Source organism: Larimichthys crocea, chromosome VIII (genome assembly GCF_000972845.2).
Source record: "Larimichthys crocea isolate SSNF chromosome VIII, L_crocea_2.0, whole genome shotgun sequence".
Lineage (NCBI taxonomy): Eukaryota > Metazoa > Chordata > Actinopteri > Sciaenidae > Larimichthys > Larimichthys crocea.
The window spans coordinates 29,654,933-29,674,531 of record NC_040018.1 but is presented as its reverse complement, the minus strand read 5'-3'; the positions used below and the strand labels follow the sequence as shown (position 1 = coordinate 29,674,531).

At 42.1% G+C, this 19,599-nt stretch overlaps 1 protein-coding gene and 1 pseudogene across 1 annotated transcript in view; one reads left to right on the top strand and one right to left on the bottom strand.

Annotated features, from left to right (window-relative positions):
* Window positions 1-1,625: 1,625 nt before the first annotated feature.
* On the bottom strand, window positions 1,626-2,617 carry LOC104936510 (beta-1,3-galactosyltransferase 2-like; annotated as a pseudogene).
* A 6,773-nt stretch (window positions 2,618-9,390) lies between these two features.
* Window positions 9,391-19,599, top strand: part of kiaa0895l — an 11,571-nt gene continuing 1,362 nt past the window's right edge. Inside the window, exons 1-7 of the mRNA XM_010752549.3 lie at window positions 9,391-9,637; window positions 9,789-10,567; window positions 10,643-10,786; window positions 12,767-12,899; window positions 14,755-15,060; window positions 15,866-15,963; window positions 16,053-16,310. Of these exons, the coding sequence (XP_010750851.2) occupies window positions 9,833-10,567; window positions 10,643-10,786; window positions 12,767-12,899; window positions 14,755-15,060; window positions 15,866-15,963; window positions 16,053-16,214 (1,578 nt within the window). The 5' untranslated portion in view covers window positions 9,391-9,637; window positions 9,789-9,832 and the 3' untranslated portion in view covers window positions 16,215-16,310. The remainder of the gene's footprint in view (window positions 9,638-9,788; window positions 10,568-10,642; window positions 10,787-12,766; window positions 12,900-14,754; window positions 15,061-15,865; window positions 15,964-16,052; window positions 16,311-19,599) is intronic.

Genomic DNA, 19,599 nt, shown 5'->3' with positions numbered 1-19,599 from the left:
CACATATAGAGCCCAGGCACCAGCGTATGTCTCCGGATCTGCTCCAACCTTATAACACAAAGCATGTCACTTTTGTCTCCTGACCAGGGCTTAGTGGTTGATGAAAACAAAAAGGTGACTGTGGTTTTTAACAACACTGCGGATGCTTTCGCTGAAAATTTGCATGCTGTTATCTCTGTTGAAGCAAATCAAGGTCCATTTATTCAAACTGGCCTGCATGTATAGTGTTTTTCTGTTATGACGTGATCCTTTTGTGACTTTGTTCCTCAGAAGTATACTGTTTGTTTATTTATGCATGTCAGTCAGAGAGTGGGTGTGTGTGTTCTCGTTATTATCAGATAACTTGGTGAGTGTGCATTCATGGATCCAACCTCGAGGTCACGCAGTATTCTGAAAGCAAACACCTTCTTTAAGCCCTCTGACCACATAACTCCACCTCCATATTCCAGGCAGGATTTCTTAAGAACTTAAACACAAGCTATTCACTGTTCTATTATGCATTTATCAAGTGATAAGCCCCAAGAGACAGCGGAGCACTGAGCTGTACGAGGTCCAAGTATTTCAGTGTTTCTAGAGTACATGTCAAAAATAATGAGAAATATCCATTCTTTCAGACATCAGTGAGTCAGCGTCTGTGTTACAGCTTGTCAGACTCTCGACTGCTTAGTGCCACTGCTATGAGAAACCCTTTAAAATACTACAGAACACAAGCGTTTGTGGTAACGTAACATAGCTAACGTACAGAGCCCGTCTGGTGACATGGGTGGAAAAAAAATAAAATTCTGTGGCCACGACTTAGAAACGCTTCCTCGTTTTTTATGTGACTCCTGATGGGCAGGGACTTGGCACAGATTGGTGGCATTCACAGTAACTACACACCCACCTCTATGCCCCTATGATCTAGTGTTAATCTTTCCAGTGACCGCAGCCTAACCCAGAACCCAAAGCTGGTTTCAGCAGCTTTGATCCAGTCGGTCAAGGAAACACAGTTGTCTAACAAGTTTTTGTTTGGCTTAGAGCTGGAAAAAGGGCCTCCACCCCCCCCTGAGCTCTGACAATAAAAACACAGCTTATGTGAATTCCCTGCACATTTGTCCTGACCCTCAGAGATGTTAAACACATGCTTTCCTTGGTGCCCACCTTTCTTCACTACACAAAACACTGTGAGGTCTTCATCAAGCCCCTTGCTTTCTTTCTTTCGAGATTTATTGTATAGAGACAGCTGAAGAGTGACAGGAAATGTGGGAAGAGAGAGATGGGGAATGACACGCAGGAAAGAGCCACAGATTGTCCACCAGGTGTCTCTGCATGACAACAGGAGGGAAATATAGCTGCACATTTTTAAAAGTACTTTGTGGATTTGGATTTTACATTAAACAAACAAGATTAAACCACAGTTAATCCAGTGCTTCCAAACATTTTAATCCTTGTGACCTCTTATAAAAAGCTGCACTTGTTTCTCACACTGTTATTTATCTTACAAAAGGAGTTTTACTGGTCATCTCCCAGTTTGTCTTCTCTGTTTGTTTGTTCTCTCTGTTTCATTACTTTCCCCTCGTAAACCCTGTAAAAATGTAACATGAATTCAGTTCACAGGCAAAAATGTATTCATCTTTAAGTCCAGATCAGCAGTGTGGGCCCGGCCTTTTAAAGTCTACCCAGTCCGCCATACGATCTTGGTCCTTTTTTGTAATAGTGGCGATTATCTTGGAGTAAGCACAGCGACTGTAGGGCACAGGAATGACGTGAAAATAACCCCAGTCTGGTGGGTAAGTAAGAGGGATGCCCAAGTGCTTCATGCACCACTCCAAATACACATCTTCAATGTAAACAGCTTTGACATGTCTGGATGCCTCCACAAGCTTTTTAGGGAGATCTAGAGACAAAACGTAACCCAGACCCAGAGCGTAATGTGGGTAAAATGGTTCAGGGTAAATCTCCTCAGGTACGTGACATTTAGAACTTTTATCTCACACGACTGGACCTTCTGCAGCTTCACATCCGGTCAGATAGTTTGTCTTTGGAGTATTTGACAACATGTTGATGAGATTGGGCAAATTGAGAAACATGTCTGAGTCAATCTTCATGGCGTAAGCAGCTTGGGAGCAGTACTTATCCAGCCACTCCATCATCACCATGGTCTTGATGGTCAGGTTTTTGTAGCAGTCCAGGAAGTCGCTCTGGATCAGGTCTCGATGTTCTTTGCTCTCCTGCAGCAGTTGTTCTTGGAGCTCCGCCACTCCATCTCCAGCAGGAAGAAGACCTTCACCACTTTGTCCAGTACCGGGCTTTCACCTCCCCAGGTGTTGCGGACGATGTCACGATGCGCCCTGTTGTTGGGCGCCACGGGAACCATCAGAACCAGGAAAGGTTTCTCCTGCTCGCATCTGTTTGGCTCATTGATAACAAAGTGGTACTCATAGGGGTATTCCACTAAATACGGTCCTGGAGATTTATAAGGAACGGGGGTTTCCAAAACAGGTTGATGAGAAATGTTTGTTGTGACTGTCGTCTCTGTTGTTGATGTGATGTTCTCAGGTGTAGATTCAGGTGTAGATTGACGTGATGCAATCCGCAATTTTGACGCGTCATATTTCTGCCACCATTCAGGCGTCATTTGCGTTATGTTTGTGTTGTAAAAATACAAAACTGTTGCCAACACCAGAACGATGAAGAGACAGCGATGTCGTGACCAGCTACACAATTTCCCGCTTTCTTTCAGTCTCCCACCGCCCATCGCTCCCTGGCTGAGAGGAGAAGGATGAACATCTATCATCAGCGTCTCTGCTTTCACATCCACAGAGTAAGGATGTAGATTAGAGATGTAAATTAAAACTTCCTCTTTCATGAATTCTGCATGAATACAGAAAATAAAACATACCTTTGTCCTCCTTTAGCAAAGCCACTTTCCAGCATGTTGACCCTCGCTTGGTTATAGATGTGGATCTTGGGTTTTTGTCCTTTTAAGACATGTAGCAGAGGAAAACGTTACAGGATGTTGCTCCACTGGAAAACAAAAAAAAAGCAGTTAGGTGTCACATTCACCTGTCCGTTACAACAAAGAACGTGAAGACAATTCTCCAAACCAACATTCATCCTGGACTGTACCATCTCAGTGTGAGTTTAGAGTTCCTGGGTCTGTTTAGTAACCATGGCAGCATCTTTTTTTTTTTTTTATCTCCCAGGCAGCCACACCAAAATCCTCCAGAGGGGTCTGGGAACATCTCTGAGAGACTTTATTGCTTCTATGGCAACAGGTGGTTAGTTTAACCTGTTCAGTCACAGCTAAACTGTATTTAATGATTGACTACTTTTATTTATTTTTCAGATCCTTTACTGAAGTACAAGGTATAAAAGTAAAGGTATAAAATGCAGTGTGACCTAAAAGTACACTGATCTGTTGAGAAGTCGCTTCAAATGTTAGTTTGGTCGTCCGTGAAAGACAACAAGGACATGTTTGATAAAATCTGCTTCCAAACATTCATACCTTATGCATTATTGATTACTACTCGATGTATTTCACATAAAATACTTTTGCCTTTTTGTTCCTTTGTGTAGATAATATCAGTTTCTGTAATAAATAGGATTTAAATAATGACAACTCATCCATCCCTGCTCAATTTCAAAACCAACAGCAACTTTAACACAAACAACACTGCTGCGCTAATTAAGAAACAAACACACCTGGCTAATAAATGACTCTGTTCTGTAATAATTAATTAAATTCTTCTCCGGGGAACCTTCACATGAATTTACAGTCATACGTCAGAGATTATAATATGTTTTGGATTAACTGGAGCCTGCCCTTTAATTAATAAGTAGATTCCCTGAAGGATATTATAAGAAGAGAATCTTATTTTCAAGGTGTCCTCAGCTTTTTTCTGATCTCTCAGCTGCATCTGATGGTCTTCATCAGTTTGTTTGGTGGTTTCACAGCCACGTGAACTGGATAATCTTTTGTTCGTAAAGTGTAAACATTTTCTAAGATGTTTCTGGACCCATAACATAAATAATTACTGAGATTATTCAGTACAAAATAATGTTTGTGAAAATAAAGATAAATCTTGTTTAAATAATATTTAATATTTTGTATGTATTTTGTAAAAATAACAAATAACATTGAACTTCCAGCTCGTGTATTTTGTTTTTATTTTATTTTTTAAAAAAATTGAAATTTAATAGATTTGATTGAGGAACTTCCTTTTGCAATATTTTGTAATCTGGTATAGAGAATTTAAATTTTATATAATTTTTTTAAATGTATTTTTTATTATTTCTTGATTTTTGTATTATATTGTTTGGACTGTTTGAGGCCAACATAATAAATCACACCATCATAACATTTTCCAACTATGCCAATGTGTAGATAGATAGATTACTTTATTCATCCCCGAAGGGAAATTAGGTATTACAGTAACCAAGTGCAGACTACAAGCTAATGTCAATCTGAAGGTACAAAGTCAAACTCCTTATGCACACAAAAAACACAGCTTGTTGACGGGGAAATCTTCTCTAGGCCTTGGAGTAAACACTGGGATTGTCATGCAAATGTTTGCAAACATGTCAATGCAAACCTCTGTCTACACACCCAGGGATAGAACCCAAGAGAAACGTGGCCTTTTAAACAGAGGCTGAGATTCTTGCTTCAGAGAGCACTTAAGGTTGTACAACTGGCACCGACATCTCAAGACGTCCAAGAAACATCGCCAAACACAGGGCTGTTGTATCACAACCATGCCTCAGCAAGTCGTCTCTGGACCGTGTAAGACCCAGAACTCTTCTTAAGGAGCATGGTCAGGAACCAGCGTACATCTGTAGTGGCACTGAGTTTGTAATAAACTAAGAGTACTTGTCTCCAGACTCATCGCTGCAGCCACTACACATCTCTGACCTGCTCGAACGATTCACTTATTATGGAGTACATCCTCTCCAGATGTTAAAAAATGGATGGAAGTGATGTCAGAAATTACGTTTTTTGTATATAGTAACTAAAACAACACTGTAAAGATCTGACTGTTTATTTTATTTGTTATATATTGACCGGTGGTGCTTTTGCCTCACAGCATGAAGGTTCCTGGTTCAAACCCGTGTATGTTCTCTCCATGTACTCCAGTTGTCTCCCACAGTCTCCCACAATGGGTTAATTGGGCTCTAAATTCAGGGCCGTTTCTTGCTATATGCGGACTATGCGGATGCATAGGGCCCCACAGCCACCAGGGGCCCCCCAAGCTGCAAGTTCAGCCTCAGTATATTTCGGGAGAATTAAAAGTACCCAAGGAGGGGGATAACTGAAACATAAGACTGTGATCATACAGATCATGAACACAAAAACATCAGTATTAAAATGTAACATCTGAAAAGGAATCCCTCTCCTTCATAGTTTGACAAAATAGGGGGCCCCGAATAGCATCTTGCATAGGGCCCCCAAACAGCTAGAAACGGCCCTGTCTAGGTCAGGGTTATGTGCACTATGATGACCTGGCGACTTGTCCAGGTTATAACTGTCTCTTACCCAAAGCAACCCTGATGAGGATAAGCATAAAACATGGATATACTGTCTGTGTATGTCTAGATATGTTTAAATGAATTTAAATAAACAGTGTAAGTGTTAATGTGACATGGTGCAATAAAATTTACTTAATCCTTGTGTAAACAAATCATTATACAGATTAAGCCTGGCAGGTTTGTTCACTGTTGGCAGGTTTGCAGGTGCTGAGTGACTGATACTAATTTTGTGGTTGGACCAGTTTCTGGAACAAACAAAGGCAGATCATTAATGCGTCATATCTCAGAGTGTCTGTCTGTGCTCTTATTATGAAAATCAATATGCTTTAAATGATATAAAAGAGAGGAAGAGTCTTTCAAGTCTAAAAAAAATACTGACACGCACTGATTTGCACATTGAAAGAATTACTGGTGCCTGTAATTGTTCGAATTGGAAGCAAAGATCACTTCCTCTTCCAGGAGTAAATAGCAGTGTCACCGATGGGGGGAAAAGTCCAGCGGAAGCTAAAATTCGCCTGCTGCAGGAAGTTTGTGCTTCCATGTTTGCTTTCCGAGCAGTGGGATTGTCACAAAAAGCTGCAGTTTCGTGCTAAAAGCTGAACATTAGAAGTCATTCACTCAAAATTGCTTTTTGAAAGACAGGAAGAATCATGACAGCAGCCAGTACACGCTTCAGTAAACATGTGGCTCTGTCAGTATTGTTGTAAAATGTGAACCTATTGTGTAATGAAGTGCATTAATATTTTATGATGTTAGTTGGTCTTTGTTTGAGGTGTGCTGGCTCACGTCCGCTAAAAACACTGCAGGTAAAACACCGGCAGAAGTGCAACACTTTGGAACAGTAGTCCATCAAGACCAGATAACAAATATGGAAGCCCAACAGGAACAAAAGAAAAAAATATATAAACATATTAATATGCAAGAATGTGCAAGAAAAAAAATTCATGAATTTTAGTATTTATGTCTTTCCTAACATTAAATCTATTTTTTCTTTCTCTAACATAAATTGTCTTTTTATTATAAATCAAACAAGCATCTTTCACGTTGGGTCAACGCTTCACGTAGGGTCTCACACTGCCCTCTACTGGCGTCCATACTCACTTCATCCTGGAAAGTGTTATGCTGACGTCAAACCAAATATACCTCTGAAATACGAAACTTGAAACAAAAATGTGATCATACATTTTGTGTATGTCACATATGAATTTCATTAATGAGTTATAAGCAAGGGTTTTGAATTTGCATTGCTGTAATCATTGTGAATTACAAACATAAACTCAACTGAAAATTCCTCAGGATAGATAGATAGGTAGACAAATATTTCAATATTTAATTCAATGCTTCATTTAATATTTTACTTGCAGTTTGTGCCAGTGTTTTGACAGCATAACATTAACATCCAAACATGGACATCCAAACAAAGTATATAGATTGTTAAAAATGTAAAAATGTAGTTTTGAATTTGTATATTTAAAGTTGTAGACATGGTATTTTGCCAGTGTTATGAATTCAATTCAGCTGACATATAATCCCACATATAAACACAGTAAACTGTATTTCAATAAGCTCCCACAGTTTGTTCAATAATAGATAGATTTGATTTTTAGCAAACACAAGGTTTCCAAAGTGCTGCACAACGACATAAAACACAATAAATAACACAATAGAAACACAATAAAAAGATGAAGTAGACAATAGAAAGATAAAAAACCAATAAAATAAAATAAATAAAAAGCACTACCCGCACAAGATAAAATAAATATAATAAAAATAAAAAATAAAAATAAATATGCATGTATACACATAAAATCAACACTCTACATGGTGCCAAAAGCCAATGAGAAGAGGTGTAAATAATAAGTAAGTTTTTAGTGATTAAAATTATTATTATTTAAGTTGTAGACATGGTATTTTGCCAGTGTTATGAATTCAATAAGCTGACATATAATCACACATATAAACACAGTAAACTGTATTTGATAAACTCCCACAGTTTGTTCAGTAATAATAATAATAGAAAACTAATAAATAATAATCCGAATCAGAAAGATGTTTATTACGGAAGCCCTAAAAGGCCATACATACATACATTTTATTCCACCCGTTTTCCCGTGATAACGAGGCTCTTCTGGGACATTTATGGCTATATTTTGGAAGTCAACAATTTGTTTTGGGATGATTTTGGCTTTCCTAAATTTGGGCCATTTATGGCCCAGACATCCACTCATAACCTTGTCAAAATGACAAGCCAGATTTGGGCCAAAGCGAAGCCAAAAGATTTTTTGCTATCTGGGAATATGTTTTAAATGAAAACATTGTTATTGTAAAAGTAATGTGGAGAAATAAGTAAGTAAAAAGTAATTACAATGGAGCTACATAATAAGTAAGTTTTTAATTTGATTAAAATGATTATTGTAGACAAATCTCGCACTATATTTAACATGGCCCTCGTGGGCTTCCATACAGGTACCCCCATCTATCTATCAGCCGGTCAGTCGTAGACATATATACATAGACACCGCATTGAGATATTGGATGTGGCAATCTCTAACCTAAACTAAACCAGATCCTGGAATGTAGATGTGACATGAGTCGGCGTCTATGTGATATATGTCTATGGCCCAGACATCCACTCATGATAACCTTATCAAATGACAACCAGATTTGGGCCAAAGCGAAGCCAAAAGATTTTTTGCTATCTGGGAATATGTTTTAATAAAAACCATTGTTATTATGAAAGTAATGTGGAAAATAGTAAGTAAAAAGTAATTATAATGGAGCACATAAGGCAAGGCAAGTCATTGTAGAGCACAATTCGTACACAAGGCAATTCATAGAGGCAAGGAAAAACATTTGACATTAAACAAGCAAAGCAATAGAAAATAAAAAAAAGAGAAAAGAGAATTAAAAACATCAGAATGTCATTTAAAATCATTAAAACAGCAAATTTGAAAACAAACACTAAACGAATCACAGGATTATGATTAAAAATTATTTAAAAGAGCTCAGCCATAAGCACGTGAAAAGAGAAAAGTTTTTAACCTGGATTTAAAAGTGCTAAGAGTTAGGGCTGATTTCAGTCCTGCTGGTAATAAGTAAGTGAGTTTTTAATTTGATTAAAATGATTATTGTAGACAAATCTCGCATTATATTTAACATGGCCCTCGTGGGCTTCCATACAGGTACCCCATCTATCATAGACATATATACATAGACGCCGCATTGAGATATTGGATGTGGCAGACTAACTAAACTAACTAAACTAAAACCAGATCCTGAAATGTAGATGTGACATGATTCGGCGTCTATGTATATATGTCTATGGCCCAGACATCCACTCATGATAACCTTGTCAAAATGACAAGCCAGATTTGGGCCAAAGCGAAGCCAAAAGATTTTTGCTATCTGGGAATATGTTTTAGATTAAAAACATTGTTATTATGAAAGTAATGTGGAGAAATAAGTAAGTAAAAAGTAATTATAATGGAGCTACATAAGGCAAGGCAAGTCCATTTGTATAGCACAATTCGTACACAAGGCAATTCATAGAGGCAAGGAAAAACATTTGACATTAAGACAAGCAATAGCAATAAAAATACAAAATTAAAGAGAAGAAAATTGAATTAAAAACATCAGAATGTCATTTAAAATCATTAAAACAGCAAATTTGAAAACAAACAAAACGAATCACATGATTATGATTAAAAATTAAAAGAGCTCAGCAATAGGCACGTGAAAAGAGAAAAGTTTTTAACCTGGATTTAAAAGTGCTAAGAGTTGGGGCTGCTGGTAATAAGGGAGTAAGTTTTTAATTTGATTAAAATGATTATTGTAGACATTTTATTTAACATGGCCCTCGTGGGCTTCCATACGGGTACCCCATCCATCAGCTGGTCAGTCTCTTGTACGTCCTGCGTCATGACGCACAGCCGGTAACGTGTTGGACCCGGCGTCCCGCGTCATATCTTCCAACACATCCGCCGCTTCCTGGCCGGCCCGGGCCCCGCTCCACACGGAACCGCTCCCCGGGCATCAGAGACGGGCTGCCCCGCTCAGAGTGCGAGGAGCTGCGGCCGCTGGGAGCGAATGAAACGGCTGAAACCTGCACACGAGCCCCGAGAGTCGCTGCTGGGTGAGTGAGTTTATTTTAAAAAAGGAGATTTGATCCGGGTCCCTTCAGGATCAATCACTCTTTGTGTTGCTCTCTGTCTGCACCACGACACGTTTCCATTCGTTGTCTCATCTAATCCTGATTTCATCTGTTCTGCTCCACATCAACAAAGCGTTTGGGGAGGAAGGTGGAGCCTGAGGCGCAGCAGCCGTGGTGATGGTGTTGGACTCAGGTGAAGTCTTCATGGATCAGGTCGAGGGTTGTGAAAGTGTGGGGAACAGGAGGGACCTGTTGGAGCCAGATCCACCTAAACCCACCACCAGCACCAGCTCCACCATGACTCCCAGAACGCCAACCAAAAGGAGTGATGTTGCCAAGAAGGGGAAGGTGTCCCACAACGGGCTGATGAGCAGCAGCCAGGTCGTAGAGAGGTCATCAAAAGGTGGTGGTGGTGGTGCCACCACGCCCAAACCTCCACTCCGCCGTCCCCTCAGCTTGGACATGACGCCCCAGCGCCTGCGAGGGTCTCAGGAGCAGATGGCGGACAGGCGGATCATGCAGCCTCCTTGGCGCAGCGGTTCGGCCGCCCCGTCGCCCCCGGCGCGCAGCCTGACCAGCCCCAGCCTGGGCGCAGGCGGCTGGATGCGCCGCAGCGAGAGCACCTGCTCCGTGAATTACTCCCTGGGGCTCCGGGCTGGCAGGGGGAAGATGAGACCCGCCACATCCCTGCCACATATAGCGAAGGGGGTGGGGACCACCACCAACACCACCACCACGACGTCCTCCAGGCCCTGTCTGCTCGTCGCCCTCAGGCCTCTCAACCTGGAGCAGGAGAAGCAGACGTTCTTCCAGTCCGACTACAAGTACGAGCCTCAGTTTGAGTACATGCAGCCTGAGCCGAGGAGTGTGCTGGAGAAGTACAGGGAGGGATCAGGCCTCTTCCTCGAGCAGGTACAGTACGAAACATCTGAGTGACCTGTGACCTCACACACTGCTGCTGCTGATGTCTCTCCTGTCTGATTACAGGCTGTCGGGATCATGGAGTGCGTCCTGAGGAAGTTTGGCTCCTACGAGAACTTCGAAGAGGTGACGGGTGGAAACGTCCTCCCTAAAAGTCAAGTGTGGGCCGCTGTTCGCAAATATCTGCAGAAAGAAGGCTGCGTGGGAGAGGTGAGTGCAGCACGGTGTCCAAATAAGTGACCAACAACACCATGACTTCATTGTGTGTGCAAGGTCTATTTAAAACAAATGCAAACATGCGTTTTTCATGACAGACATGTATTTATTTTTATTCACATTTATATAATTTTGTACTATAGCACACTGATTTTTGTGCAACTATAAAACACATTGTTCAAGGCCGCGACTGCATTACATCAGGTGTACTGCACAAATTTAAGTTAATGTTGATGTACCTGGATGGAGGTGGGAGATCAGAAGTACTTTATTAATCCCCGTAGGGAAATAGTTTTTGTTATCGCAGCTCCGAAACGGTAAGAAAACAAAACTTTAACAACATACCCTATAGATTATCCTATTTTAAACAATATATACACATGTAGAAGTAGCAGTTAAATCTTCTCCCCCGGCACCGGCACCTCCTGACGCTTGACACAGCCGATCCAAGTCAAAGAAATATACAATCCACTCCACGGGACGACGCATATATCAAACGTGGATTTAAACACACGCTTTAACCACACCATGCACGGTTCAGTTCGCGTCCCCTCGGGACTCTCCTCTTCCTACCTCCCCTCACCGGTGACTTGCACCTATCCTAAATACTCTTCCTGGAGGACGGATTGAAACTGCGCGGGATGCGGTGGTTTTCTTCGATTGGAGTAGGAACTGACTGTGGGCGGATGACGGAGGACGCCCATGGATGGAGGTGTGTTTGAAGGTGTGGAGCAATGTGTTTCGGACTGCAGCGCTACAACCAGTAACAGTAAAAAATAAAACACGAGTAGAAGTGAGGTAACGGTGAGATATGAGATAGTTTTTGAAATAAATAACAGTTAAATAGAACCAGCAACACTAGATTAAAACAGTGAACTGTGCAATATGTAAATCAAAGCCTTATATCGAGTTTAGTTGGATAAAGACACGCTGAAATTTAATTGAAACGAAACTGGGAAGTTTGTAACACTGTCATTCAACTCATTAACTAAAAAAAACAAACCACAAAGACGCCGGAGAAAAGAAACAAAGAGCGTAACATCACTGAGCACCACTTCAAACAGTTAATTGCGACATTCAGATAAATGTTAATTATCTGTATCTGCTGCTGTGTGTTTATTTTAAGAGAGGCCTCCCAGGTATATGCACTGATTGTTTCTGTAAACCCAGTAAAGCACACAGGGCTGTGGTTTATTGTCATGTTAGAACAGCTGACAGGTTGTCGTTAAACGCTGTGATTTCAGCTGCACGGACTCTTGAGGCTCATCAGCGAGCAGCAGACGTCAGAGTAAAGTTGCCGCACAGTGAATGGTCGTTGTTCACGTGACGGTGCAGGACAAAGGGACCCGTCCAGCTGGGATTTATGATTTGATTGTGTTCACCCTGTTTGCCTCCCCTCGGGCTTTTTCTGTGTTCGCTGGCTCAGCAAAACAAAAAAACGTCAGTCAGAGATAATGGATGTCAGTTTGCGTGTTCTCCCAAAGACATGCAGGTTAATTGGTGACTCGATGAACTGTGATGAACTTGTCCGGGGTGTACCCACCTCTCAGCTCTTCCAGAAAACAGATGTTTGCTTTCGTATCTGCTCCCGTGACAACCGAGTTTGCTCTATGTGTATGTGGTTGGAATGACAATGGAATAAACTTGGATTTAGTTAATCTCAGAGTAAAGTGACACAGATAAAAGTCAGATGAAAACACCTGCACTACGTTACTATTTACACAAGGTGGACACACGGCGACCACAGCCAATCCAGAACGACTGGAGGCAAACACAGAGAGCAGCACTGACGCTGAAATGACACTTTGGGTGGAGGCGTCCGATAACAATTGAATGTTTTCAGGTTCCTTCTCCTTCTGTACTGATATCAGTATCAGTCTGTGCAGCATCCGACATCCTCTACCCTTTAGAAACTCCCCTTAAAAAACCTTTAATGGGGAAAAGAGGTGACGACGATGATGTTTGTGTGTCCAGGTCGTTGTACGTCTGTCTGACGAGCTGCTGTCTCAGGCGGTGATGGTGGTGGAGAGCTGTCGTCCCACTCTGACCATCAACCTGGCTGGAGCTCGGCAGCACTGGCTGGAGGGGATGCTGAGACATGAGATAGGTAAGCAACATCTCGTACAACGGGATAAGATTCATCTGCTGCAGCGACTGTGTTTGCAGAAGGATTCGGCTTCGGATTTGACTTCTCTCACCACTCATATCCACTTACTGCAAAGTGTAACTGTTGTTGCTGGAATTGCAACCAAGCAAGTGTGAGCTTCTGACCCTCAGTAAGAGGTCATACTGAGCACAGTACACACATCTTACCCGAAACTTGATAAATAATGATGTCCTGGCAAAATTCCCAACACAGCTCTCTCCGTCTGGCCACCTTAGTGTAATTGGCTCTGGGTGTTGCTTCTTTTACCTCACAATGATCTTTGGCTGAGATGCAGACAGCAGCTTAGTTTTATTGTGGCCTTTTGTTGTAACGTTCAAGTAGCAACAAGAAGATACGTTTCAATGATTTATTGATGAAACAAGAGATTGTGAGCGAAGTGTGAACTCTTCTACTTCTTCGGATTGTTGATGCATTGTGGGGAAGCGTCGGTGGGCAATTTGGCATAGCACCCTGGCACGACGGACCCACCTCAGAAGGGAGAAATTGGAGAAAGAAGTGGGGTGGATATACAAATATACAAAAGGGAATGGGCAATATCAGAAGTGGCACAGTTAAGGTGTGGTCCTGCTCCTTTTAAAAACTTCAATTGTTAAGTTTTGTTGTTGGGAACCTGGAGGGCGTGCATGCTTGTGCTTTGTTACCAGATTTGAACTGTATACTGCCTCATATTGTAGCTTGTGTGCTTTCTGAAATATTTGGTGTTGACTTTGGCACGATATGTCGTTTGACGTCCTGGCAGTAAGGTCACAAAGAACTTGTTTTGTCTCAGGCCCTGAGGTGCTCTACACCAATGACCGCCAGAGTATCTTTGAGTCAGGTTCGTAATCAAGTTTGCAGATAATTCTATAATTGTCGGCCTTCTGCATGAACTCGAGGAACTCCAACTTGAATGAGCTTGGCCTGGTATGTCAAGTAGACAGTGTGGTGTATTTTAATCTCTCAGATTTAAGGTGGGACATGATGCCAACGGAGGACAAAGCTTTGGGCTAGGAGAGATGAGAAGTCCACGGCTTTTGTTTGGGAGTTGGGAAAGGATAGAGTGATGCCAAAAATACCAATAAAGGTGCCAGGAGTGACATCTTTTCCACACGAGACAATGACCCAAAAATGGAAGACCAACATGACCCCAGTGTCGGGCGTCAACAAGACACGTTGGAAACTCGTGGCAGGGGCTTGAAGGCATCTCATACATGTTGGGTTTATGTCTGTTGGACTGGCTGAACTGTACCCAGACCAGATCAGAAATCTTTCCCTTGAATTCCTTCTCCTAAGTGGTCAAGTGAGGGTTTTCCCACGTCTCAGATCATGTCCTATAATTTCACCCCTTTTGGAGATGGATCCATGTCCAGGCATTCTTTGATACAGCTCGACGGACTGAAGGCAGGGAATCATCTCCAAGAGGTTTTCATTTACTGAAATCAGCTGTGATATCTGTATATCTAATGTGACCGAGCTGGCAGAAGTATCATTATGAAACAAATCTCCTATTGAATTTCACATCCGCCCGAGACCAGACATGGAAAGCTGAGTCTCTGAATGAACGAGGACATACTGGGCATGTAAGCAATAGTTTGTTTGTGTTGAAACATGGCACACCCTGGCTGTTACCTTACGCCGACGACCCTCTAGTTGAGATATCTGACTCCTTTTTGTCTCCAACACGTGACGTTTGCGCTCGATGACATTATATAAACAGCTTGTACAGTAGTAATTAAGAATACTGGACCATCTAATATGTTCTCAGATGTTGCAAACAACATTAAAAAAGATTTGCTGACCTCCGTCGTCTCCTCAGGCACGCACTATCTGCGAGGGGTTAACAACAACCTGCAGCCGTGGTCCACGTCCGAAGGCAGGAAGAAGTACGGCCTCAAACCGGCCAATCCCACGGAGGAGGGCCTGGCCAGCCTCCACAGCGTGTTGCTGCGGAAACAGCCCTACCTGTGGCGCGCGGCGCTGCTCTACTACACGGTGTACCACGCCACCAGCATGAGCTTCAGCCAGCTCTTCAGCCACATCGCACGATTCGTCCAAGACCCGGACGTCCGCTGGGAGTACTGCCTGCGAGCCAAGAGGGGACAGACGGACACCTCGCAGCCTGGTGAACACACACACACACACACACACACACACACACACACACACACACACACACACACACAGACAAGATATGAATTTTAATCCTGAATAGTCTGCCCTGGGTTTCGCCTCTCAGGTTGCAGCAGGACTGCAGGTGCTGCCAACCTCCCTGTGTGTTTTTTCAGGTAAACAAGAACAATGCTTAAAGATACAAACATGATATTTATTTTTTTGTCATTAGGTGTGAGCTCTCTAACGCTGAAAACTAGGATTAGTGTTACACCTGCCCATTTTATTCTGCTTGCAACATCAACATTATGACATTTGTTATCAGAATTTACAAATTCATGCTCGTCTGATGAATAAAATGAGTATTATTAATGCACTGTTTAAAGTCATGATTCAGTTTTCAGTGAGCTCATTTTTTTTTAATGATATATATTATTTGCATCTTAAACCATTGACCTTTACTGCCTTATCTTTGCTGGATGTTCAAGCATCTTTTTAGGAGAATATTGACTTTAAATTAAACCAAATTAACCCAAAATACATGCAGGGGAGTTTGCAGTATTGCTTCCAGCCCTGAGTAGCATCTGTGTAGCCAGAGAGGCGAATTTTGGGGCAAAAGAAGAGCTTAAAAAGAGCTTATCTTCTAGATGATGGCAGCTGGGAACTCAATTTAACCTGAATTTAGAGATTTTAGCAAGCACAAACAAGCACGTGGGACATGTGACAGTTAATCTGGAGTTTAAAACTCATTTGTTACAGAAAGATGATGCTTTTATTTTGACACTCCCTGTACTGTATGTTGGGTGTTTCTGTCTCAGGTTGCTTCAGTAAAGATCAGGTTTATCTGGACGGGATCCTCCGAATCCTTCGCCATCGAAGGAACATCGACTTCAAGATGTTGACTTCTTTAGGCAAGGTCAGTGTCCACACCTTCCCCACCCACTGGTTCTCAAACTATGGCACGTGTACCACCCGTGCACCACAAACCTTCTTCACCTCCTGCAGGTGTCTTATGAAGACGTGGAGAGGCTGCGGCCGCTGGCGGTGTCCCCACGGACCAGAATCCCACACTTCATGCGAGACCAGGAGCGGTACCTGCAACATCTGGATCACATCGTCGCTGTCAACGAGCTGGACGATTCAGCCCTGGAACATCTGTTACCCTGACTGCCCTGACCCCAACCCCACCCAGGCACCACCTGAATCCAAGAAGAAGGAGAAGGAGAAGAAGCGGAGATGCTGGTACACAGACTGTGTCATGTGGTGCGCTGAATATCTCTTATCATTCAGTATTATCGATGCTTTATTTGGGCGATTTTTGTAAAACTTGAACGATCAAAGGGACGTAAACACTAACACCTCGATCTACATTTTCACTTTCGTCTGATGCATGTTTATGTGGCTTTTCCGAGCCGAGTACAGTTCAAGTGCCCCTTTTCCCCCCTCTTTCTCGCCTTTTACTCCTACTATGAAGTTACCTCAATACTGCAACTCTATGATGTAACCAACATTATATACGTAGACTCATACATAATCACTTCAGCCTGTACAGGGCACTTCTAACAAGTCGTGTACGGACGATCATAATCACGCTTAATTTATGCAATTATTTAAGTTTTTTTTTTTTTTACTTTGAGAGAACAAACTGAATGTCTCTGGTCTTAGCTTTATACTTTTTTTTTTTTTTTTTTATAGACGACATTGTTTTATGCCTTAGATTGTTTGCATTTCACAAAAAGGACACCAAGGACACGTCATTTCAAAACCCTGAGGAAGACGCAACTGAGGCCATGAATCTTTTAAGATATCAAGTGCCAGTGGACTCAGTCAAGTATTCAAAAAGAGTTCCCCAGGGTGTGTTTTTAAGATATCAGTGTTATTAATGATATAATCAGGTGTGTTGTTTCTGTCTTAACAGTGTCCTTGGTGGTCTTTTGATATCAATATGCTACTGTGATGTGACCCGTCCCCGAGCTACCCCCTCTGCAGCAACCAAACTTTCTTTTGCAACGTTAAAGGAGTAGTTATAAGGTAATCAGCTTCCTTGCAGAAACATTGGACGTCGTACCCATAAGTTCCCAGCAAATTTAAACGACGTGGTGCTGAGACGGGCTGAATGAAGCCTGGGTGCTCAAACAAGCCACCTATAAGGGCACCTACCTGACAATTAAAGCGTCCACGCTCTTAATCCTGCATAACTTTAAGCCTTAATATAATGTGAACAGGTGAGTTGTATATAAATTCACCCTCAGTACAGTTGTCATGAACGGGGAAATTAGCTACAGAGACCAAAACTGTTTTTTGTACCAGGCTGTAAACATGTTTATTTCTGCTGTCTAACATGGGGACTTATGGAGACTGACTCACTTCTGGAGCCAGACTCAAGTGGACGTTAGAGGAACTGCAGCTTGTGGCACTTTCTCAATGGCTTCGGTTCACAGCCACAGAGGCTGTCGCTTGAGCTTCAGCAGCATAGAGACTAGAAAGGAGGAATCGGATCGACTGGCTCTGTCCAAAATGTAAAAAAAACAGAAGTGACCGTTTGTTTAGCCCCTCCCCCCGAGCAGTGATTGTCCAATCATATCTTAGAAACTGCAGGTCTGCCAGCCTTTCCACACGTTTAAGTGTAAGTCTAATGTTGTTTAGAGGGTGCTTCTTTTATTAACATTTCTAAAACCAGACACCGAAGAACAAAGTTCAGTGGTAGTCACGCCAAGGAACACATCGTTAACTAATTACACAGCACATCCACCGTACAGTGTTTCTTCAAAGTACGGTCGCCATAGGTGTGTAATACGACCTGGATATGGCATTGTCCGAGCCCAAAAAGCATTTTCTCCTCAGACATTATGAAAGAGACGTCTGTAAACTGTCAAACAATTACGACTCTTCCTGTTATGAACTTCTGATCATGGAGGTTTCATATCTGTGAAACTTTACTCGAGCCAAGAAAATCTCCGCTCCCTCTAACCTCCCGTTTCATAACCGCTTTCCGATGTTAAACGCCGTCTCGATATGAGACTAATCACAGTAAATAAATCAGCTTTTTAGCCTTATGTCACTAATATTTGAAAAAACACTAACACAATGCAGAACAAGCAACAATGAGCAAACTTAATGCATGTATCTAAAGTAACCTCAGCACTTGTGGAGCTACTGCTAGTCCTTGCTTGTGTGCTGGTGCGGGGGAGCATTGAGTTCAACGGAAATGGAAATTTCACGACTGAATATAAATATCAGTGTTAGGGTCTAAAGTCTATGGACTGAACATCGTGGGTGTTGCCAGCCAGAGAAACACTTGGATTGAATGGGCGCCATCTTTGGTGGATTTAGAAATGTTTAAACTCCAGCAACCCGAGCCAAACTAGTAACCCAAGTTAGAGTTACGTCCTCATCTTTTTTAAAAACGCTCTCGCTTGATATCTCAGACATGAAAACATACTGAACAAAATACAAATTCCTACTGATAAGACTAATTAGCTCTACTCCTTGACTTCCACATGGATGATGTATTAACTGGTGAGGATGTTCCTTCAGTGTCAGTCTTGTAGCCATCAAGTGCATTAAGCCAGAGACTGCTGTTTCTAACCTATTTGGGGAACTAACGTTAACTCAACAAGCTACCCAATCTAACAAACGGTCGTCTTTTCAAGTCGACCGCAATCGAGGGTTAGAAACGAGAAGTTGCTTTCGACTACCTCTGTCTGATATCTGAAAATTTAACCAAGAACCCGGACGGTAAACCTGCCAACGACTTCGTTTTTTAAACTGCGAGTGTGCCATCGAAGATTGTAAAGCTTCACATAGCAACAGTAACTAAGGGAGGCGGGGCTTAGCCTACAGTCATTTAGCCATTTAAACTGGAGTTATGTACAGGATGTTTGTATTTCCCAGCCAAGAAATAATCCCAACGTAACTCCACATAAAATGATGAATCACGTTTTTTATTTGGACAGACCCAGTTCTTCTCGTTTACAGTCTTTATGCGATGCTGAGTTAATTAGCTGTAGTGATTAGGGATGGGAATCGAGAACCGGTTCTTGTTGAGAAACGGTTCCATGTGTTTCAATTCCATGGAATCGTTTGGCAGTTTATCTAACGATTCTCTTATCGATTCCAGAAAGCACGAATTACAACACGTAACTTTTGCAAGAAGTTACACACGCTCGATTTCAGCAAGCACGACTAATTACGGCACGTAACTTACGCAAGTTTGGAGTGTGCAGTGCAATCAGTAGTAAACAATGGCACCCACTCGGTTCAAACGCTCCAAAGTTTGGCTGCATTTTACCAAAACAGACGGCAACAGGGCGACTTGTAATCATTGCAAAGTGGAGATAACAGCGTCGGGAGGGAACACGACGAACATGCAGAAACATTTGCGCACACAACATGCAATATTTTGAAATGAATGTCGTGTTTTTGACACGCTTCGGACTGGAGATGAATCTCAACCTAGCAGCAGCGGCAGCTGATGCTGTTCAAACAGTTTTTTCTCCTTTTTTTTCCCCCAAATGAGAATCGATAAAGAATCGAATCGTTAAGCAGAATC